Here is a 25,131-nt window from a genome sequence, read left to right as displayed (position 1 = left end):
CGTATTTGCAAGTTCATTAAAGGTATCTAAGCATGTTATTAACCCTTGGGTCGTATTTGGATAATTTTGGGGTCATTTTCTTCCACGTCATTCTTACAGTGTTTTAGCTAAGTGGTGGCACGGTCTTGGTGATGTGATAGCTAAGCGGTTGTGTCATGTTGAATTTTGACATGTTGTCACCATCCGGGTGAAATTTCAGCTCCCTATGTCTTCTTTCAATGCTTTTCATTAGATGTGAAATGCATTTGATATAATCATCAAAGGATAGGAGAAACCCTTTGGCATTATGGGAGAACTCATTTTGTGTTTTTTTCATTTAGCCTACAAGGCGGTGTGAACATATTTAAATAGATTGAAACATCCTCGTGCATGTGCTATTTGCATGTATTAAAATATATTTGAATGCATTTAAATATGTTCAAACTTAAGCAGGCAAATGGCAAAACATTTTTCCAACAATGCCATGGGATATTGACTTGTGCCTTCGACGTAAAAATACATATTACCCAAACACGTTTAAACGTATTCACAAGTACCGTATTTTCTGCACTATAAGGCGCACCCTCAATTAATGAAATATTTTAAAACATTTTCCATATATAAGGCGCACCGGATTATAAGGCGCACCCTCAATTAATGACATATTTGAAAACGTTTTCAATCACAATATCGTAATACTCAAAGTAATAACAATAATAACTCAAATAATAACTAAACTCTCCAAAAATGCTAATGCTAAAATAGCATAATAACTCAATGTCAATATGAGCAAACTTGTTCAACTGTAAACCCACAAAAGAAACAGGTAAAGCTTACTTATTCCCCATCTACGAATCCCAATCCCAATACTGATCCATATATAAGGCGCACCTGATTATAAGGCGCACCATCAGCTTTTAAAACAAAATAAGGCTTTTAGGTGCACCTTATAGTGCGGAAAATACAGTACATTCGAATGAGTTTATCAGTCAAACATTTAGCGCCACTTTTCATGAAATATCATGTAAACGTAAAAGAACAGAGGAGATAAAAACAAGTAACAAAAACGCTGCTCTTTTTTTTCGGTAATGGTAACACAAATCTCCCGTCAGCGAACCTTGGCAGCGTTTGGCCCTGGGATAATGTCCCCTGCCCTTTTTCACCGCTCTCTTGCTCTCTCATCCCTCATCCTCTTAGTGGGGCACGAGTGCATGCAGTGGAAATAACGGAGCCAATAAAGACAATGCCAGAATCCATCCACTCCCCGCGCTTCAGATAGTTACTAATGAAACGAGCGGGTACGGATGTTGAGCGACGGCGCACGGGGGGAGACCCCTTGATATAACGAATGCCACGGATGGGAGACCGCGAGGAGAAGGGTGGACTGATGGAGGAGTCCACTTGGGAGGAGACAAATGAGACAGATGATTGGAAGAGGCGAGAAGTTGAGAAGAAAAACATTAGCGCTCTTTTTTTTCTTCAACTTGGGGGAGGGACTGGGCATGGGTTGAATGAATATGCTATTGTATGGCATTATCCAACCCCGTACTTCAATTCTCCCTGAATAATTCATAAAACATGATGAATATTTGCTTTTTATACTGTATATATATATATATATATATATATATATATATATATATATATATATATATATATATATATATATATATATATATATATATATTCTGTCAATCAACACACAGGCACTCCTACAAGACACGTGATTGGCTCCTAATCTCAGCTCTCAATGGTCGCACCAGGAGCCAATCACGTGTCTTGTAGGAATGCCTGTGTGTTGACTGACAGATTGTCTATATATATATATATATATATATATATATATATATATATATATATATATATATATATATATATATACAGTAGAAAAAGCAAATATTCACTATGTTTCATGATGATTGGCTGTGCCATCTTCCTCATGAAGCTCACACGCTGTGTGTGTGAGATGCGAAGGGAGCAGCAGCAGAGCGGTGACCACGAAAAGGGGCTTACCTAGATTTATTTTCGAATACATTGGAATTTGAAGTGTAAACTCATTCTTAGCATGTTTGGTCAGCTACGGGCTTCACTTTAATTCCACGTCCAAATCGCCGTCAATGCGAGATAAAACGCAGGTCTCGGTTATCCTGACTGCTGCCAAGGGATGGAAAACGGAAGGGATAACATTACAGCTACTGTATAAGGTTCAATATTTGAGAAAATTTAAGATTTAAGTCAGTATGCATACTGCAGTAGTTAGCCATCTGTTAACTTGTTTTTCTGGCATGCAGGGAACCTTAACTGCATTATAGCCGTTTTTACTATCCATGGAACAAAAACGCGAACCTTCGAGGCCGCGAAATATGAAGTGCGAAAGAACACTGCAGATCAATATAATTCGATACTGTATATGTTCCATAGAATATCAATATCAAATACTGACACCCTTAACTATAATTGACGTATTTCCAGGGCCAAGGGTTAGCGGTACTAGCAAAGTAAACTCCTCTGAACAGAACTTGAATAAATCTAATACGATCACCCTTTATTTGTAAACATGAAGTACCGGTGGGGCGGTAACAATATAAATGCCAAGGTGATATTTGCCTATTAAACAATTTTACCAGATGCAATTGATGTGGCTATTAAGCTAAGAGGTCTCTATGGTCATGAGGCTGCAATTGGGCCCTCTATGGATTGTTTGAATAAATTCCAGCTATAAACTATATGGAAGCAGAGGACTCTGCCATCAATCAAAAGTAGCAATGATGTATAAGTAGTACCGTAATTCTCCTAATATAAAACACAATTTTTTTTCCACAAAAATATGAGTGCGTCCTATGAAGTTAGGTTGGATTTCCTAGAATTAAGGAGGACGTCAGATGTTTTTATCCTTCTTATGCCGTGACAGGAACAATACGTGTTTCTTTTCAAATTAAGAACAAATTAACTAGAACATGATTACTTTGGCGTAATTTATTTTGTCAGCAAACCTAATACGTTTTTTTTTTTCTCCGACAGGACCAGTAATTTCTTTTCAAATTAAGAAGAAATTAATTAGAACATCGATCATTTGTAAGAATGTCTGATGCCAGCAAATTTAATGTAATGTTTTTAGTGTTGTGACAGGAACGGTGGAACAATACGTGTTTCTTTTCAAATTAAGAACAAATTAACTAGAACATGATTACTTCGGCGTAATTTATTTTGACAGCAAACCTAATACGTTTTTTTTTTTTTTTTCCCTGACAGGACCAGTAATTTCTTTTCAAATTAAGAAGAAATGAATTAGAACATCGATCATTAGGAAGAATGTCTGATGCCACCAAATTTAATGTAATGTTTTTGTTGTTGTGACAGGAACGGTGGAACAATACGTGTTTCTTTTCAAATTAAGAACAAATTAACTAGAACATGATTACTTTGGCGTAATTTATTTTGTCAGCAAACCTAATACGTTTTTTTTTTTTTTTTCCTGACAGGACCAGTAATTTCTTTTCAAATTAAGAAGAAATTAATTAGAACATGGATCATTTGTAAGAATGTCTGATGCCAGCAAATTTAATGTAATGTTTTTAGTGTTGTGACAGGAACGGTGTATTTTCCTTTTCAAATTAAGAACAAATCAGTTGGAAGTTGCAAATCTATCCATTCAACCATCCATCATCCTAATCGCTTATCCTTACAAGGGTCACTTTAACTGCTTTAAAATGTAGTTTTATTTTTTAAAAAATTTTAATTCAACACTATTGCATGGATGTGCATTTTTATATCAGTTGTATTCTAACTTGTAATAATTATAATTCTGTGGGTGTTAATAAATTAATACATATTTATGGATTATAACTGAGGAAATTGAGTGGTTATGCCTTTAAAAGCATGAAATTTTGGGAAAATCAAGCGTGTGCACAAGGGTTAATAATGGGGGGTGGGGGGGGGGGGGGCACAGGCCGGGAGGAAAACTTTGCACGGACGTGATGATGTCATCAAGGGATCTCCTGTTTGAAAAAAAAGTCAGAAGAAAAGAAACAGCCACGCAGAGGAAGATTTTCAAGGGTGGGGGGGGCGGAGGCAGATTTTCAAGGGGGGGGGGCGGAGGCAGAGACTTGGGAATTAGCAGCGGGAAGAGAGGGGAGGGGAAAAGTTTGGACACCCACTCACGCCGTGACTTTTCCTCTTCTTCCCTTTCTCCATGCGAGACGCCTCAAGACACAAAAAAAAAAAAAAAACCAGATCAGGCAAACTTAACTCTGGATTACTTTGGGTTTGCATTGGATTTTTCTATGCAAATGTTTGTGATTATTAGCGGATTCATGTAACTGAAAATTTGTGGATTTCATCATAAATTCAAGGTACGTACCCGTTGTCATGTGACTCTTGCAGCTGGTTTGGAATTTTCGAGCGTGATAGAAAAGTTGTAAAAATTGCTATGAATAAAATTTTTTGCAGTTCATGGTTGCGTTGTAAATTTAGAGGCTTTTCAAATCGGTGCGACCGAATAAGGCGGTGCTTTTCAAAGCGTTTTTCCATGTGGAAAAAAAAACAAAAAAAACAATCGTGGTGGTAATTTTACACGTACTTTATTCAGAAGCTCGTTCGGGTAACATCTGTTTTAATTTTGGCTCATCTGCCACTATTGACACTGTGTAAAACAAAGGAATACACAATATTACGAAAAATTTACTTTAGCAGCATTTCACAATACTTTTGTTCATGTTCCACTTAATTTGCAATTAATTTGAAAAGAAAACTGCACAGTTTCTGTCACGGTTTGATACGTCACGTGATAATATATTTGCTGATGCAGCATGGTAAAAACTGATTTGTGCAGAGTTCAAGTATTCGCTTCCAGCTTGCACCCTCATGCATGGGTTTTGCATGTTCTCCCCATGCCTGTGTGGGTTTTCTCCAGATACTCTGGTTTCCTCCCGAAATATCAAAAACTGGGTTTCGCATTGTCCATTAGGTGCGTTTCTGAGTGCATATGGTCATTTGTTTGTGTGCCTTCTGATTGGCTGGCACCACTGTGCGGGTTTCCTCAGCCTACTGCATGAAAAGAGCTGGGATAGATTCCAGCATGTCCGTGACCCTTGTGAGGATAAGCGATTAGGATGATGGATGGATGGATGGATAGATTTGCAACTTCCAACTGATTTGTTCTTAATTTGAAAAGGAAAATCCACCGTTCCTGTCACAACACTGAAAACATTACATTAAATTTGCTGGCATCAGACATTCTTCATAATGATCGATGTTTTAATTCATTTCTTCTTAATTTGAAAAAAAATGACTGGTCCTGTCAGGGAAAAAAAAAAAAAATTAGGTTTGCTGACAAAATAAATTACGCCAAAATAATCATGTTCTAGTTAATTTGTTCTTAATTTGAAAAGAAACACGTATTGCTCCTGTCACGGCATAAGAAGGATAAAAACATCTGATGTCCTACTTAATTCTACATGCTCCCATTGATTTGTTTTTAATTTGAACAGAAACATGATTTGTTCCTGTCACTGCATTTAAAACAGTGATATATAAGATTTGATAATATAGGGAAATCCAACCTAACTTCATGTTCCCATTAATTTGTTCTTGAATTGAAAAGGAAACTCTACTCTTCTTGTTGCAGAATTAAAAAACAAAATCAAAAACAGACGTATTATATGAGTCATTCTAAGGAAATATTCATGTTCTAGTTCATTTGTTCTTAATTTGAAAGGAAACATGTATTGTTCCTTTCGTCATCAAAACAAGTACACTGCTTTTGCAACTTGAAAACTTACTGATCAAAAGAAAGTTCTTTATTACTTTAAAATATAATCTCTTGCGTTTTACTAGCATTTAAATTGAGTCATTTCGTACTCTAATTGTGACATTGTGGTTTGTAGCTCTGCTGCTTTCTCCTTCTCCTCCCCTTTCATGAAAGACAAAGTTCATTTAGCCAAGATGCATGTGGCTGCTGCTGACTAAGGCTTGCGAGCATGGAAAAATGACGCACTCACACCGTGGCGTAGTAGCGCCAGTCTGCGTGAACCATCCCAATTAAAAAAAAGAAAACTGAGGATCCGAACTAAAACTTACTGATGTTCCTAAACGTCACATCTGCTTTCACCATGAGGCACCCCTCACTTCAACTTCTAGATCTTCCTTTTGCAGCATTTGCATTTTCTCCTGCAAAATTATGAAAACAAAAAAAAAAAACGCTTTGTCTCGGTATCCCCGAGGAACCTTCGCCCCAAAGTTCCACAGCGGTGAGAACGCGACACATTTGTAGTGTTCAATTTCAAGTTTTTCGCTGCCGGCCGCCCGTGCTGCGGTAAAGCTGCGGGCAGAAGCAGAAACCGCTTCGCCAGCTTCGGTTTGGGGCTCGCAGCAAAAAGTCTATTACCTCCCGTTGACTCTTTGTTTATCCGGGTCAGTAGTGAATACATCATCAGAAATCTCCAAATACTGACCCAGCCATGCATATTTTAGGCTCTGGGCCAAACAGCTTATGTCATGAGAGTATTTTTTTTCCCTTTCGTATTGTAAGCGGACATAGTGAACGTGTCCATGCCTTTGGTAACTTGAGACGGTATGGAGTAGGCTCCCTCTGAGGATTGCTTGCGATTAACTGTTCTGCCTTTTTTTTTTTTCTTCTTCTTTCCCCTCTTCCTCGGCCTGTTTCTCATTACTGAATATTCAAGCTCTTGGACACTGGCCAGAATGTAAGACTGGTGAAAACTTGCCTCAGCTTATCCTGAGCGCAGCACACTTTGGTGTATTGCCTCAGCTAGTTTGTAACTTTCTATCGCCCGCAATTATTGCTTATGTGGAAGATCTATCATAGCTCGGAGGGATCCACGTCGGTTTATTCAAACTGCAATGCGGTGGAATGGTAAAGCGTGCTTCGCAGGTTTTGTGGGACTGTTTAAAAGAATGTCGGCCCGTAAAATTCGATTCCTCTGTGGGGCCGCGCAAGGAATTGTGGAGGCTTGCAATCGATGCGATGGAAAATCTGATGAGCGGGAAGTTTGTTTTACTGCGGGAGTAGAGAGGTAGCGAAAAAAAAAAAATGTTGACCTGATGAACCTAGTGCAAATGTTTTCACAGCAGCTTGCCATGGCATGTAGTTTTTGGAGGCTCGCTGTTATTTTTTTCCCACAAGCTGTAGTGACAACTTATTTTCATAAAAACCCACAACACGATGCACTAATAGTAAATACTATTCTGATTAATATTCCTTTTGCGGAATTTAATCATCAAACTCCGCCTATTTGTATTCATCACTGTCAAAATGACATCACAGCACATCATAAGTTTGTCCTGACCAATCACGGCTCAGCTAGTGGATGTCACATGACAAACACAGAAAACAGGTAAGCAAAGATTGGCCATTACCTGAGTTGCTGTGTAATATTTGAAATTTCAGTATCGGTCGATATCACAGATACCAAGTTATTTTAGATTCATAAAAAAAATCAGGTGTCTGAAATCATTTGTCATTTAAATAAAACGTACAATTTTGTTTCACTTTCAAGTTCATAAACATGCCAATAAATAATATTGGCAACTCTTGCACAGTAATCAATCTTTGACCTTTACATTAAAGAGAGAGCTTTGAAAACACACTAGGGAGCTGAAATTTCACCCAGATGGTGACAACATGCTACATATCAACATGGCATGACCAATTACCAAATTTTCCGCACTATAAGGCACACTGGATTATAGGGTGCACTCTCAATTAATGACATATTTTAAAACATTTTCCACATATAAGGCGCACCGGATTATAAGGCGCACCCTCAATTAATGACATATTTGAAAACTTTTTCATTCACAATATAGCAAACAGTGGTGTTGAGATGCAATACATCGGAAAACATATACCACATTTTCCGCACTATAAGGCGCACCAGATTATAAGGCGCACCCTCAATTGATGACATATTTTAAAACTTTTCCCATATATAAGGCGCACTGGATTATAAGGCGCACCCTCAATTAATGACATATTTGAAAACTTTTTCATTCACAATATAGTAATACTCAAAGTAATAACACTAATAACTCAAATAAAAACTCTAAACTCTCAATGGTTAATAACTCAATGTCAATTTGACCAACCTTGTTCAACTGTAAACAAACAAAAGAAACAGGTAAAGCTTACTTCATCAGTACATTCCCCATCTACAGATCGAAATCTCAATATTGATCCATATATAAGGCGCACCGGATTATAAGGCGCACCATCGGCTTTTTAAAATAAATAAGGCTTTTAGGTGTGCCTTATAGTGCGGAAAATACGGTAGTTATCACACTACCATCTCTTTGCTAAAAAACTGTGAGAATGACGTTGTAGAAAATGTACCAAAATGGTCAAAATACTGCACAAGGTTTAAATATAGGAATAAATGACGAAAGGAATATGGGGAATAAAAGCAAAAAATTGTCAATGAGTTTACATGACTACCAACCCAGTAAAAATGGATCATTTACGTCCACAGCCGTCAACGGCGGCGAACGAGTTAATATTCTGAAACACACTTGCGGCGGCAAAGTCCAGCTTTATCTCGTGGAGCCAGCTTTGCGGCGCGGAAATTGCGTCCACGTCGCTCAGAAACAAAATGCACTTTGCAACATATCAGGAAACTTAGAAAAATTAATTGGATTACGGCCAGCAAATCATAGCGACGAGCTGCTTTGTATGCATCGGTCTCAGTTCTTTGGAACACGATGCATAATGTATGGTGCGGAGTTACTTATTATTATGATGATGCGGAATCAGGCCGCCGATAATGCTTGCAGGTTTGGAGTGCTCAAACAGCCACCTGAGACTTTGATTAACCTGCTGCCCGTCCAGCCGCGGGGGGAAATCTTGTTTCATGATGTTTCCCGCTCATTGTTATTTTACAATAAAATTGTTTTGCAAAATAATGATTTACGCCTCAGGATGACAGTGGAAATAAAGTACCGCGACCGAATATTTCATTCGGCTTTAAAAATGGAAAGTTGCCCTTTTTAACGCCATAAAGTACACCGGAGTTAACGGCAGGGAAAACGGAATAAATAATTCAAAATGTGGGCCGAGACAAGATATGAATGACTGATGCATATTACTGTTGTGTATATGTTTTTCACGGGTCAAAAATACATCAATAAAAGTCATTAAATTGAAAAAAAATTCCATGAAACACCACTAGGTAAATTCTATTCTGATTAATATTCCTTTTGCGGAATTTAATCATCAAACTCCGCCTACTTTTATTCATCACTTTTGTCACTTGCCGTCGACTGAAAATGACATCACAGCACATCATGTGTTTGTCCTGACCAATCACGGCTCAGCTTGTGGATGTCACATGACAAACACAGAAAACAGGTAAGCAATGATTGGCCATTACCTGAGTTGCTGTGTGATGGGCGTACCCTAAAAATGGATTAAAAAAGGTGAATTTTGCTCCTTACTAATATTAAATATGACAATGATAATATTAATAAACAATAACGTTCACTAATATGTTCTATACAATACAACTAAACAGTATTATGATTGATATTGTTTATTGAATGTAAACTAAGCAGCAAAATCCACCCATTTTTATCTCAGTGGCGGCCATTTTGTCACAAATGACGTCACAGTAGCTCACGGCTCTGGTAAGGACCAATCATTGCGTTCCTGTTTTCTGAGTTGTTCACAAGCTGGGCTGTGATTGGTTGTTTTTTGAGCCTTGAGCAACTGTGATGTCTTTCTCAGGGGGCGGCCATTTTGCTACTTGCTGTCGACCCAAAAAATGTCATCACAGTAGCTCAGAGTTCAGGTAACCACCAATCACGGCTCAACTTGTGAATGTCACATGACCAGAATTGGCTAGTGTAACAATCAAGGCATTCTGCTGGTGAATATCACATGACCAACTCCACGAGATAAATGAAACTGATTTTATTGTTTAATTCATATCCCACAAACATTGATAAAAATGAAGAACATTTTGGGCATGAACTTCTCTAAGGATTCCAACGTCGATAAAAAAGCATTTCTCACAATGTTCAGAAGCATTAAAAGAGTTTATATAAATGACAGAAAAATTCTTACTCTTTAAATTATGTTTAATGTATTAGTTGCTTCATGTGCCAATTAATTTGCTCTTATTTTGAAAAGAAACACAGCATCACTTCGCCGCATTGCAGTAAGCAAACAGGTCACGCTAAGTGTATTTTCGACCATGCGGGGCCACACTGCGCAACCCTCGGGGGGGCCACAGAGGTGGAGGTCGTTGCTCCGGGAAGACGGAACGCGTGCGTCGACGGGAGATATTTGGCTCGAGGGTAGCGCTGTATCCGCGCGCACGGCAGGCCTGTGAGCCTCTCACACATGCTGAGGGCAAATCTGGGTCAGGCGCTGATTTGTTAACGTGAGTCAGCATGGATGGATGCTGCGTGAACGGGAATGCATTGTCATGTTTATATGCAAGAAAAGGGTAAAGGGACGACAGATTCTGAATATGAATGCTTTTGCAGAAATTGCATGAGTGCCTCTGGACCGTGTTGTTGGGTCACAGGCAAGCATCTGCTGGAGCATGTTAATGCCTCTTCCAGATATTTCTTTATATGTGTTTTGAGTATGATTTCTCCGAGACTAAAACAACAACAACAAAAAAACAGCAAACGTGCTTACTTTAAAATGTTCAACTTCCATGGCGGCACACCTATGCCATACTCTCCTGAGACCCAGCATTTGTGTCCACTGTTGTGTCCATTCTGTCTCAAAAAGATCGCGCGGTGAATTGTATCCCACTCTCACATGTGAGACATCGTTAGAAAGACCAGAATGTCCTTGACTGAGCCCACTGGGATTTGGCCGGGTAGCTCGAGGGACTCAAAAGATTACGACAAGAAAAGACTGCAGTGAGCACAGTTGTGTCCATTTTGTCTCAAGAAGACAAGGGCAGTTGAGACACAATTGGAAAGACCAGATTGTCCTCCATTGAGTCCACTTGGATTTAGTAGGGATGCTTGAATTAGTCAAAAGATAAAGACAAAAAGACATTTCCACCACAGTGGACACTGTTGTGTCCTATTTTGTCTCAGCAGGAGAAGGTGAATTTCTTTCTACCTGAATATATGAGACCAGTGAAAGGACAGATTGTCTTTGGGTAAACCCACCTTGGATTTAGTAGAGTAGCTTGAAGGAATCAAAACATAAAGACAAAAAACAAATCTTACCTACATTGGACACTTTTTTGTCCATTTTTGTCTCAGAGCGACTTGAATTGCCCCACCTAATCATGTGAGATGTCATTTGAAAGGCCACAATGTCCTCAGATGAGCACACAAGGAATTAGCAAGATCTTTCCAACGAGTCAAAGGCTACAGACCAAAAACTCATCTTCACTACAACGGACACAAAAAACAGTCTCTCAGGGAGCAACATTAATCACTACAATGGACATAAATACGAAAACTGGGTCTCAGGGGGACATTTACATGCATGTGTGTTTTTATGTCGCCCAGTAAAAGGCCAACCAGATGGATGGGATTACGATGATGATCAGACTTGATAGACTTACTCTCCTTAATTAGCCACGTTGCGGCTAATTCGTATGCTTCCAACAAAGCCATCATTAACGCATCGAATATGACTGCCTCATAAATAAGTATCAACATATATTCAGGACTGACAGTACAACGTCATTTTGCAGCTGTGGAGTTTGACGTTTTTTTTTGTGCGTTCATCCATCAGGTGGTGGCTGAGGTGTGGCCAGGCGCTTAGAACTATGTGGCTTCTTCACTTCTGCCTGCTTCTGCTGGCTTTGGGACACACGTGGTGTGAAACGTTCGCATCACAGCAAGGTGAGCCTCGTGTTATTTCTTTGAAATGTGCTAAGGCCCTCGGAAAAATTGTTTGGTCAAAAAGGGCCATTTTTTTTTGGATATGAAAAGAAGGTTGGGTCAAATTGACCCAGTTTGACCCATAATTGTTTTGTTTATGTTTTTTTTAAACACACACGCAATTATAAAAGAAATAACCACATATTAGGGTCAATCTTTTTTTTTCTTTAACAACGCTATAAAAATGGTTAAAATAGTGGGTCAAAAAGCATTGTTGTTTTAACCTGTATTTGGGTTATTTTTTAACATACCTAATATAAACAGTTATGGTAGAAATTACTCAAATATTGATCATAGGAGAACTGACACAATTTTTGGGTCAGTTTGACCCAACTTTCTTCTTTGTTTTCATACTTTTTTTTTCTTCTTAACCCACACTATGAAAACAACTGGGTTAAAATAGTGAGATTTCTTTTTTTTTTTTTTACCTTTTTTAATACAAAAAAAAATAGCCAAGAACTGTCTAAATAAAAATAAATACAAATATTTGGTCAGTTATTCTTTTTTTGAGCATGTTTAGTGTTTTTTCTCAACCCACATTTTAAAAATTTCAGGGTTAAAATAGTCCAATTACAAAACAGGGTTGACTCAATATTTGGGTCGATTTTATCCAATTTTCTTCGTTTTTTTTTTTTTTTTAAGTTTGTTTTATGAATTAGTTTTTTTTCTTGCTTTTTTTCAGGCAGGGGTGCAAACCAGAAAGATTGCCGCTTTTTGACCTTTGACCTTTCAGCAGATCGTTGCTATAGTACAATCCTTTCCAGTTTACTATTTTTCTTATAGTTTCCTGAATTCAGCCTATTCATTTGTGTCCCCTCCAGGTGACATTTTTTTGTCTCTTATCTTTCAACCCATTTGAGCTGCAATGATGTTTGGGTGTGTCGGTGAGATGTAATTAACTTTGCTCTCTTGCTGAGTCTAAATGCACAAAAACACAAACAACCAGCTTCACACGGGAATAAAAAAAATGGCAAACAATTTGAAAAAAAATATTGACTCTTGATATGTTGGAGCCATTTGAATTTAAATACGTTTCCGAGTATCACCCACAATTTTAACGCCTTGTTTGAGGTCACCCTATCATTGCGCAAGACCCAATACCCCAAGTGGTCTTTTTCCATAATTTTGGCAGTAGCAATCAGGAAATATCATAATATACCATCACAAACTATTGCATCCCTGCTAACTTCATTTAAAAAAACCAACTCACAAGTTTTCAACAAAAGTATCGCTTGAACAACTGGTTGATCTTTATGATGCCTGAGCCGATGCGGCTCGGTGCTTCCTGTTATATGGAGCATAATTATGGCTTACTTTGTTTCAGCAGCTCACTCTTAGTGGCAGGGCGGTCAGTCTGTGGCTGAGCTATGCGGCTGCATTTCACTTCGGGGAGCCCTCAATCATTCCCACAGTGTGATTGATGGAGATATATATATATATATATATATATATATATATATATATATATATATATATATATACATTTTTCTGTTAATATTACGTGAATATTTGTCGTATTTACTAGCTTTGTATATAATTCATATTCATATATATCAGCGGGAACTACAGAGGTACCATGCCAGCTCACAAATATATATATTTTTTTAATTAACTGCAAAATAATCGGTATTTAGGATTTACCTGAAAAAATCAACATCGGACGGGCTCCAATTTTGACGCGAGGAGGAAAATTTGAACCCAGGAGCGAGATGGAACACAAAAGTTGTGAAGGAGAAAGTCTTTATACACAAAGTCCAATTACTAAATCGCAACTGGAGAGATTAGACTCGGAAACTAAACTTGATTTGTTATTTAGGGCAACTGACTTAACTTCGGATAGCAAGAAGACATCGACTGCTCTTGAGGTCGATGTGACTTGATGTTCTGACACATTATCACTCAGAACTTAGCTCAGATACGAGCAGACAATGAAGAAAGTTTGAACCCAGGAGCGAGACGTGACACAAAATTTGGGAAGGAAAAAGTCTTTATACACAAAGTCCAATTACTAAATCGCAACTGGAAAGATTAGACTCGGAAACTAAACTTGAATCGTTATTTTGGGCAACTGACTTAAATTCGGATAGCAAGAAGGCATGAATGCTCTTGAGGTCGATGTGACTTGATGTTCTGACACGGATTCACTCAGAACTTAGCTCAAATACGAGCAGACAATGAAGAAAGTTTAAACCCAGGAGCGAGACGGATCACAAAAGTTGAAAAGTGGAAAGTCTTTACACACAAACTCCAAATATTAAATCGCAACTGGAAAGATTAGACTCGGAAACTAAACTTGATTTGTTATTTTGGGCGACCGACTTAAATTCGGATTGCAAGAAGACATGACTGCTCTTGAGGTTGATGTGACTTGATGTTCTCACACGGTTTCACTCCGAACTTAGCTCAAATACGAGCAGACACTGAAGAAACAAACCACACAGTGATACCAACATAACAATCACATAAGACAATACCAAATACAAAAACATTTAGCTCTAAAAATCATGCTAGCACGGAGCTCCATGATATTCTTTGAGGAACCCCTCTTGGGAGCCTCTCATCATTGACTAGTCAGCTCGCATCTCCCTTGAGCCTTTCTCCAGAGTACTTCCTCAAGTGCAGCTGGAACATTTATCCTCCAGCACGCTCCACAAAAAAGGGTAAGAAAAAAAAAAAAAAAGCATCATCCCAACTGTTCCTCTGACTCATCCAAATCTCAATTTACTGGTAATTTGCTGACATTACATCTGGGGAGCAGGTTTAATTAAAACCGGTGTTGAGGAATCGTGCTGCAGAACCGCCTAAGAGACCGGTCCTCTCGGGCAAATCAAATTGCTTTGCTACGGTGATCTGTTTTTTGTGCACCACGGACTGCGGTCCCAAGTTATGATTTATGTCGGAATTATCCCTTTTGTCAGTGTCTAAGCTGCGATGCACTGTTTTCCGCCGCCGCGCGTGCCAAGCGTTGCATTACCGATATAGATATAAAACTCAAGCCTCGGTGGCGATCTTCACAAAAGTGGCGCATTGACTCCCCCGAGGTGCTTTTTGGGGGCCTCCGCTGTCTTTTTTTGTTTTGGCTTTTCAATAGCTGCTCCATACTGCCGATTCCAGACTGGTGGAAAGTGAAAAGCTGCTTGTTTGGATTCAGGATATTAGAAGAATGTTTAATTTCCGTGCGTGAGAGGGTTTGACTTGGCGGCATTTTTACCATCCTTATCGGTCTTGCTATCGGTTTGTCGGCATTTGGCTGACGGCGTGGCCTAGATATTTTCATTATTCATTCTTCTACTTCAACCAGCATATTTTTATATAAGAATCTGTGATATCGTCCTAGACACCATTGAAAAAAAACAGGATGTCCTCTACTTTGCACATCGGGACTCGGTGGGTAGCTTCAATGAGTCAGAGAATAATAGACCTTAAACAAATGTCTACTATTGTGGACAACAATGAAAAATCTGCATCTCAATAGGATAAAATTGCCCATTGGCAGGTATAAATAGCCAATCATATTTTGAATTAGCTTCTCCATAATTTTCTCTACCTATCATTTTGGTTCAAGGTCATTGTGATTTGAAAAATGAAAAGGAAATTAAGCCAAATCCAATCTGGTTTTTCCATTCTTGAACCTGACCACTGACCGGTACTTTGGACTCTGTGGTGAACTCTAGATTGCAGATCAGAAAATGCGCGCGATTGGTTGATTCATGCGCGATTTTTATAACCTACTGTACTGTATGACTTTATGATTACAGTCATACTGTACTTGTTTTTTTTTTTTACGTGTGTATCTTTTAGTTCAATCTCACTTGTATGGTCCTAAGAAACGTTAGTTACCCCATGAAGTCCTAGTGTGCTCAGTCGAGGACATCCGGGCCTCACGAGTGATGTCTGGTGTGTTTTGGTGAGATTTTTATGAAATAAAGTTGCAAATTTGTCTTTTTTTTAACTTACCCTCCCGAAAAAATGCAATGGATTAGCCGTAAATAGAATTACAATTGGACTTATCTCCAGCTAGGTGGCGACTTATTTGTGCAGACACAATTCAGGTGGTGCATGAGAGGTGCGTACAGCTCCTAATAAGTCAGGACTATCAAAATCTGCAAACAAAAAGCTAGCTAGTAGCAGTTAGGAGGATTCGCGCTAGTTTATTTCTATGATCATAGGCAATACTTTTTAGGATCTGTTTTTAAAGTTTTCTGAGCTTCCATCCTATTTCCGTATACAAACACACACTTTAATTTCGTATATTTTAATAAAGCAGAGATTCTACAGCTCAAAAATGACTTTAGCGAGAAAACCTGAAACCAGCTTTGAATTTTGCCCCGCAAAAAAAGCTGTAAACCCAATTCAGGGCAAAACTATTCCCCGGTATAATTTATTTTTGTATATTCCTTTAGATGTAGAAACTAAGAGTATGTCCAAATATCATGTAGTGTATTTTAAAAATGTTTTCAAAAATAACCCGCCTTTGATACTGTGCAGAGCTTTTTTTTATGGTGTGTCACAGTGTGGGATAGGACCCAAGAGCACTTGAGGCAGATTGGAGTTGAGACCCGTTATTTAATAAAAACAAGGCAAGTTCAGAGAGTAACAGGTTCCAGAAAAGTAGATGAAACATGAGACGGTTTACCAGGAGAGTATGCGAGGATCTGACAAAAATTTCACATCTCATTATGCAAATGGTGACATCTAAGAAGAAAGGCTCAATGACATGCATTACTTAAAAACATTTTATGATGCAAACGGGGACGTGCGATTTGTGACATGGTATGCACTAATACCTTAATTTACCTTATTATCTGGAGCTCCATATGCATTGATGTTAAATTTCTCCGCACTTAAAATCCTTGTGCGCCTGACATTTTGAAATTGACCAGAATTGACCTTTTCATTGATACGTTGCCTTCTAATCCCATATTCTTTACGGTCCATAAAATATGATCGACTACAAAGCAAAAAAAATCTTTCAGAACGACTGTTCCATTTCCAATCTCCTCAGAAGTTTACAAAGCTTTCAAGGCTAATGTTTGCATGTCCTAATAACAGGCGTATTATAAAATTAGGCCAGGGGCCCAAAAGGGGGAGCTTTGTCCTCCAAAGGGCTGTTTTATGTTTTTCCACTTCTTTGTACTGCAGTTTTGTCTCTGGAAAGGAACCAGGAATGTTCACTCGTTCTCATTTGCCTAGAAGCACAAGTGAGACTCCCTTCGATCTTGTTTCCTCCTCTATTGGTATTAACTCCTTGCTCATTTCCACTGACTTTTTAGCCTGATGTGGAATATGTTGAATCATTGCGTTAAATCTTCCACGTCATGCTTCAAACAAGGCATGTTTGGGATTACTTTATTGGTCCGAGGTACCGGAAGGCTACGAAAGAGAAAGACGTTTTGCTGATCAGCAGCCCGGTCCAATTATCTGTGAATGCCACTGTAAAGCACATTCAATAACACCGTAGCCCCCCTTATTAAAAACCGCACGGCGTGAGTACACCTCTGACCCCATCTTCATAATGAACACCTACTTACCAAGAGGGAAGCTCACAGAACCAAGAGAAAGGCCACTTGCACATTAACCGTTGTTAAATATCGCCCAAAAACAAATACCAAAATGCATAATGTTATGTAGTTTCATTTTTTTCATAGATGCTCCCTTGGTGTCGATTCATAGACACATCTAATATAAAAAAGTATGAACTCTTCCAGTGCCAAGTGTTATTGGTAAGGGAAACCTCTACAAGGTCAGCATAATTAGCATTTTCACACACCTTTCAAGGCCAACAGAAAATTGTGTTCTATGTCTATGTAAATGGGTGCTGCCATATGAAAGATTGACTTCCATTCTTCAGTTAAAATTGATGTAGGTAATAGCTGTGTTACAAGTGTGGAAACACCGCCATCCAATGGTCACAGTTAGCACTACAGTGCTCATTTGGCTTATTTTAGGTAAGCATTAGTCAAGGGTGTCAGCTCTTCTCTATAAAAAAAAAGATTTGACCAGAATTTTATGATTTATTATTGTTAATACTATTTTAAAAGAATTCTCGTCCATGGCACTGAATGAGTTAAAAAAAAACACACTAGGAGGCTAAAAATTTTCGATAGATTTTCCAAACAAGTAGTTCAAAACGGCACGAAAAGTTTACATTAGAGAACCTTTATATTCTCGTGTTTGTGAATGTCAGAACTTGCATGTTCAGTGAAAATCAGAGAAAGAATTATGTCATCCCCTCAAAGACCTCAAATGTATTTCCCAGCTGCGTGTTGCATGATTGCGAGTGTTTCATTACCTGCTTCGGCAGAACTCAACCGCAACTTTTTAAAGAGGAAGAGAATCAAGCCGAGTCATCTATTCAAAGTCGCATGCTGATACTTGTAAGGGAGCGCCCTTCCTAATTTCCAATAATAACCTCATCAACTGGCAACTGCTTTCCTTTGATTGCAGCTTGAATAGAGACGAGATTCAAAAGTTAGGCCCTATGTCCTCTGGCAACTTCGAAAGTTGACAAAAAATTATTACAAGGCATTTAATACAAGTTACAAGGCATAGGTTTTAATTCGAAATTATTTCTAAAACATTGTACTTATTTCTAAAACATTGTACTAGCACTAACTAACTAACTGTAACTAACACTAACACTAATCAACCGTGCTGTTATAGACAATTTTTCATGCAAAAATCATGCATGTACCTATCATGTTAAAATAAATGTTAAAATAAATAAGTATATAAAAACTAGTATTTGCTACTTAGAGGTAGTAAAGTTTCTGGAACAAGAGGAAACAATGACTACAAATTAAAAGCTAACATGAAAACTTGAGAACTTAAAAGAAACAGCAGGATAAATAATAGAAACTTCAAAGAGAAAAAATCCGATGGAATCAATATTTACATTACATATAGGAAGTAAAGTTTCAGAGAAGAGGAAAAAAAACAAAATAGATGCAGAATGACAACAGTAAAAGATTGGACAAAAATCAGAGAACTAAATATAAATGGCAATGAGATGAGTAACAGTAAACAATAAAACAGTAACACTACTTTACAAAAAAATAACAAAAAAAAACAACAATAACACCAGGGTAAAAAGCCAATATCTTCAACAACAATAAAAAAAAAAATAGATGGAAACTATGACGTTTTGTAAAATAATTCAATTGGACATTTACCATACCTGCAGGAAGAAAAGTTTCTGGAGTAACAATTACTTCAAAATAAAAGAACACCAAAAAAAAAAAAAAAAAACCGACAAGGTGAATAACAGAAACTTCAAAGTTAATTAAAAAAAAGATGGAGTAGATATTTACATCCTGTACAGGAAGTAACGATTCAGGGTAAATAAAGAAAACATGTATTACAAAATAAAAGCCCAAATCACCTAAAAACAAGACAAAAACCAAAGAAATTCAACGACAACACGATGCATGAGAGAACCCATAGAGCGAATATAAAAATGAGATCAAATATACATTTAATTTTACGTACAGGAAGTAGAATACTAAACAAATATTACAAAATAAAACCGATTTAACAGCATTAATCCAGGATAAAAGGCCAAGAACGTCTAAAGCGTTAAAAAAAACTGACAAAATACATTCGCATTATGTACACAAAGCATTTTCTAAAACAAGACGATACAATGATCACAAATTCAAAGCCGACATGACAAAAACACAACACAATTTCAAAATTTCTCTCCAAAATGATCTTTTGCCAATCACACAATTCAAGCTTGCATTTGAAAAAAAAAAAAAGATGATGGCCTCTTTAAATATCACACATCTCCCCAAATCCTTTACCTCCTTCAACTTTTTATTACGATCACAGATCACCTTATCTCTTCCGCCGTTATTCATCTTTTTTGCTTCCCGCCCGCCTCGCTCGCCTCTAGCCGCATCACTCTCCAGCTTTCATCTTTGAGCTCGTGATGAAAAACAAAAAAACCTCCAAAAAAGAATAAACAGAAAAGAACTTTAGACTTCTTGACATTAAAACGTCAGAAAATAGAGATACTGAAAGAATACATAAAAGAATATTTTCTTTGATGGTTCGAAAGGCTGCAGCGATTTTCAATTGCCGCTGCTGACATTGCAGTTCTGGCGCGGGTTTAAAATACAATGTTTTGATTCTCTTTTCCCCCCCGTTCTGCTTAGCGATCCATCCCGATGCGACATCTCTTATCCACACCTTGATTTGCGCACGTAGACGACAACAACACGCGGAGCCAACAGACAGGCTGCGATGCGCCGCGTTTTGAATCATCGTCTTAAAGGCTTGGCGCCGACTCCGGCAGATGCCGCAGGGCGTCGAAATGAATAGGCCGCGACTTATTATATTTTATCTCACCGGCGGGCTTATGTGAAATTAAATTCCTCAATCTTAATTATGCTATAATTTCTGTCGTAATTTTTTGCCCCAGACGCAACCGGTATGTTGAAAGCGTCCGTGGTTTCCACTTGGTATTTCACCCAAACTATTGAAATTGAAAAAAGCAAAAGTCTAATGGAGCAGGTTAATTTCTTTAGGCTCCGTTTTGTCTTGTTGTGTTTATTAGTCTCCTAATAATAAGCTCTGGTCTCAGCCTTGCATTTGAATTTGCATCATAAGGACAAAAACATTCAGAGAAATTTACCTTTGTTTGGTTGACGAAGTCATTTAAAAAATAAACTACGATATTTTTTTTCCGCGCACCCTCATTAGCCTCAACGCAGCAGTCTAATGAAATCAAATTTGTTGAATACAAATCAAGCAGCAAAATTCACCGATGAGGTCAGCACCACGTTAACTCCGCGGGTCCAAAAATGGTACACACCTTGTGCAGTATTTTGATCATTTTTGGTCATTTTTCTTCCATAATATTCAGGGAGTATTTTACTCTAGGGATGGCGCATTCCTGGTAGTGTGATAAAGTATTCATGTCATGTTGAACTTTGACCTGTTGGGTGAAATTTCAGCTCCCTAGTGTCTTCTTTCTTTCCCTTTGATGTAGAGAATAAGATTAAGAATTTCATTGTATGGTGCAACTATACATATGACAATAAATCTATTGAATCTTGAACTCTTTGTGTTTGAGTGCCAATTTGTTAGCAGCTTTAACTAGCACAAATTTAGACCTGACTCCATGTTTATCTTGAATTATACAGAAGTCTTGCATATGAGGTACATTTCCCCTGGTAGACGATTAAAAATGAAAAAAGAGATTTTTTTTTTAAATGAAAGTGGGCCTAGTACAATTCCCTGCTCAGTCCTATGATCCTCTGCCCCAAAGAGATCAATTAACTGCGCATCCCAGTGATTCACAGGGTCTGTGTCCCAGTATAATAGCCCAGTTTTTCCACACATCTCACATAACCTCCCACCCCTTTTAGTCTGTCAGGCTGAATTGACAGGCACCGGTTTTCTTCTGTAACCTCCCCCCTTGACAAGGTGAGAACATGTCTATCAAGCGCGGTGCCAGACAAGCTGTCATATCGAGCTATGTTTCTCTCGGAGCAGCTTTGACCTCATTTCATATCGCTCACTGTGCTTCATAAACTCTCTTTTGGACTTTATTTTGCACCTCCCCCAAAATCCTTATTGCCTTTTCTCTGGATCGATATTGTTTGTAAATCTCAAGTGTGCTGTACATCATTTTTGAGAAAAAGTGGTGTTGAGATGCAATACGTCGGAAAACGTATACCGTATTTTCCGCACTATAAGGCGCACCGGATTATAAGGCGCACCCTCAATTGATGACATATTTGAAAACTTTTCCCATATATAAGGCGCACCGGATCATAAGGCGCACCCTCAATTGATGACATATTTGAAAACTTTTTCAATCACAATATAGTAAAACTCAGAGTAATAACAATAACTCAAATAATAACTCTAAACTCTCAATAGCATAATAACTCAATGTCAATATGACCTACCTTCTTCAACTGTAAACACACAAAAGAAACAGGTAAAGCTCAACGTATTTTCCGCACTATAAGGCGCTCCTAAAAGCCTTAATTTTTTTAAAATGCTGATAGTGCGCCTTATAATCCGGCGCGCCTTATAGAGCGGAAAATACGGTACTTTATAAGTTCATTCCCCAGCTACGAATCCCAATTTCAATATTGATCCATATATAGGGCACAACTGATTATAAGGCACACCATCAGCTTTTTTAAAAAAATATTAAGGCTTTTAGGGGTGCCTTATCGTGCGGAAAATACGGTAAATCGAAATTCTAACACCCAGCATACTTTTTGTCTCCCCAGATGTGCAGTGCCCACCGTTACAAGTCGAAGAATGGAAGTTTCCAAATTCAGCGAGGGATAACATCACAGGTGATGTCATCGCGCAAAATCTTTTTAGAATTTCTGTACTATGTTTTTTCGGTGTGGATCTTGATGGCCAATGGCATTTGCAGGCTTTAATTTGCTGAGACGCTTCTCCCTTCTCAAGAATCAAGACGTCAAAAAGATCCGAAACCCCCGCGGGCCCGTCATCCTCCGCTTGGGCAAGACTCCCCTTATTCGTCCTACCGAGTAAGTACATATCCGAAATTATACCATGTTGTATATTTTTGTGGGGATAACCTACCATAAATCTGGGACTATAAGCCACACACATAAGTCGCAGAAGCAAAAATTGGGGGGGAAAAAAAAAACATTTTCTCAGAGATAAGCCACATAAACCGAAGGTCATAACACATTTTTTTTCGCAGTGAAATGGTCGATGTTTTTTATTTTTATGCAAAACGTTTTTTTTTATTTTTCACTTCCTGCTTACAGCATCATCCTACCTTCAAGAGAATGAACATGCCTGCGTGTTTAGTAGCAACATATTTTCAACATAACACCAACAGAATCCGGCAGTTTCAACTCAAAATCAACTTCGATTCATTGATTATTATTGAACAAACATAATTCATTAACGCAATCATATACATGTATACATATATATGTATATAAGGACATATAAATCAAATTTACACTTGACGTAAATTTCTACGAGCTCTTATTAAATTTATACATACTTTTGTATATTTCTAATATTATATCACTGCTCTTGTTTGCTTGCGTCCCTGCGTCCCCAACGCATAACTTTTGACTGGTTAGAGTTTGTCTTTGTCAGATATCAACCTGGCACGCCCACTTAGTTATCACACTTCAAGGAGCGTGCCATCCATTCAATAAAATTCTGCAAAAGATTGATGTTGCATAAAATGGCCCAAAAATGTTCAAATTACTGCACAGGTGTTTAACCTTGAGAAAGTGGTCGCGCATGCGTTTTTATTTTGCACCACTGCCGATTTCTGCTGTCAGAAATCCATTGTTATTGGCCTCTACTGATGGCTATAGAAGTCAAGGTTCCATTTTAACCAGGCTTGAGTGAATGAGCTAAAAAGAAAACCCTAAGGCTTTTTTTATGCTTTCATTCGATAAGTGTGATTGCATGCTATTGCGCTAATGTGCTAAATCTGTCTCGGTATGCTGAAACCGTATAAAACATGGCGCGCTGTCACTCAAGCGGCTTTTTAATTCGTCGGCAACGAGCCTGACTAAAGGCCGAGATGCGTGTACAGTGATTGGAGACTAATGGTTTGCTTTGTATCGGAGGCTAATCGACTCGCGAGTGAGTGACAGCCAAATGAAGCCACTTGTTTCTTGGCGGTCTCATTTGTCTGTTGTCAGTGAAATGGGCAACGCTCAGCAAAACACCATTTGATTGCTTTCGGCCTGTTTCTTTTATGTCGCCGGAGTGCATCAAAGGAGGGAAAAAAGTCATTTTCTGATATCATGGCTCGCAGTCCAGATTGCAATCAAAGAATTTCATATGTATTATTAGTCCTGCCGTATACGGCCCCATATATAATTCAGGAGAGGAAAAAAGCCTCGAGGGGAAACATCCTCGGAAATCTAAAACAGCATCGACTGCCGGGCCTCGGGATTACCTTTGTTTATGCGTTAAATGTGTTAACTGAGGCTGATTGCAGTATTTGTCGGTAGTAACGACTGAATAGCAGAAGTAATTGGTCTTTTAAGTGTTTTTTTTTGTTCCAAAATGTCTCTGAAATGTCTGAAAGAGCAAGCGAGGTGTATCAAAAGATGCACACAAATGCAACATGATATACTGCAGAGATTTTAGATTGAAACCCCGTGCAGTATTTTGACCATTTTTGGTCATTTTCCTTCACATCTACTTCTCTGTATTTTTGCCGAGGGATGGTACGTTCCTGGTAGTGTGAAATGGTTGTGCCATGTTGAACATGTTGTCACCACCGGGGTGAAATTTCAGCTCCCTGGTATCTACTTGCTTTTCCTTTGATGTGAAATCAAAGGATTGGAGGAAATATCGCAGAAGCAGTTATATATGCTGTGATCTTAGCCAAATAGTTGCACAGAACACACAATACTGGAACCAGTGTCCAATTATTTCATGGCTATGATTGTTGTCTTGATCATACTCAAATTGGACTCAAAATGTAAGATGAAATTCATTAAGAGTTTGTGTTTCAAGTTTGGTAAAAATGATAGGGTGGTGTTTTGAACATTGTGGTGTTTTTTTAAACAAAAATTATCAGCCTCATTTGTACTCATTGTCAGCAGACACTTTCAAAATTGCTGGGTCAAAGACAACCCTTAATTGGTCAAAAATGTGTCAAATCAGCATGGGTTATTTGTGCAATTATTCAAACAAAACAACTTCATAAACAAATAGACCCAGGAAGTGGGTCAGTAAATTTTCGGGGCCTTTTACGAAAAAAACATATGCTTAATTTTCCGATGCCTTAAAATGGCAAAATTTTCAAGTATAGAGACTTCAGGCTGACCTTGTAAATACCCTAAAAATAAATGGGTCAAAAATAATGAAATATGGGTCAACGGTGAACCGACAGAACTTCACAATGTTTTGAATTGTTTTGTATAACTACGGTTTTAGGGTCAGGTTATTTTGAGACCTCATTGGTGCCTTTTTGACCCATCTTGGGTTAGTTTTCATCTTACTGACTTTAGAGTTGTGAACTTAGTAGGAACTATCTATTCACTGCTTTTTTTTTTCATGCACCCACCCAATCCATACCAATTCAGACTTTTACCAAACTGTTTTCAAAATCCTTGTTCTCTGCCTCTCCCCTTTTGCTTTCTACTTCCGTTCTTCCTTTAGTCATAAATCACTTCATGGGGTGTGAATCCAGCTGACAATTTTTTGCCATTCAGTGTGTATGTGTGCAAAGCAAGAAAGGGATATAGGAATATCCCAAAGTATTTGCCATCTCAGTGAGCATACATTTCACAGGGGTTG

General features: G+C 38.2%; 1 protein-coding gene across 3 annotated transcripts in view; it reads left to right on the top strand.

Annotated features, from left to right (window-relative positions):
* col16a1 (collagen, type XVI, alpha 1) overlaps window positions 1-25,131 on the top strand; it is an 83,240-nt gene that overhangs the window by 20,117 nt on the left and 37,992 nt on the right. For 2 of the 3 annotated variants that reach the window (XM_088404650.1, XM_088404648.1), the window contains exons 1-4: window positions 4,182-4,331; window positions 11,702-11,811; window positions 22,101-22,169; window positions 22,253-22,370. In XM_088404650.1, the coding sequence (XP_088260776.1) occupies window positions 11,736-11,811; window positions 22,101-22,169; window positions 22,253-22,370 (263 nt within the window). In that variant the 5' untranslated portion in view covers window positions 4,182-4,331; window positions 11,702-11,735. Of the gene's footprint in view, window positions 1-4,181; window positions 4,332-11,701; window positions 11,812-22,100; window positions 22,170-22,252; window positions 22,371-25,131 lie in introns of those variants that run through there. The other variant, XM_088404649.1, reaches the window with a different exon arrangement.

This window comes from Hippichthys cyanospilos, chromosome 21 (genome assembly GCF_059441005.1).
Source record: "Hippichthys cyanospilos isolate Australia breed blue-spotted pipefish chromosome 21, RoL_Hcya_1.0, whole genome shotgun sequence".
Taxonomy (NCBI): Eukaryota; Metazoa; Chordata; class Actinopteri; order Syngnathiformes; family Syngnathidae; genus Hippichthys; species Hippichthys cyanospilos.
Note: the sequence above shows the minus strand (reverse complement) of the source record. Positions and strands in the feature narration are given on the sequence as shown.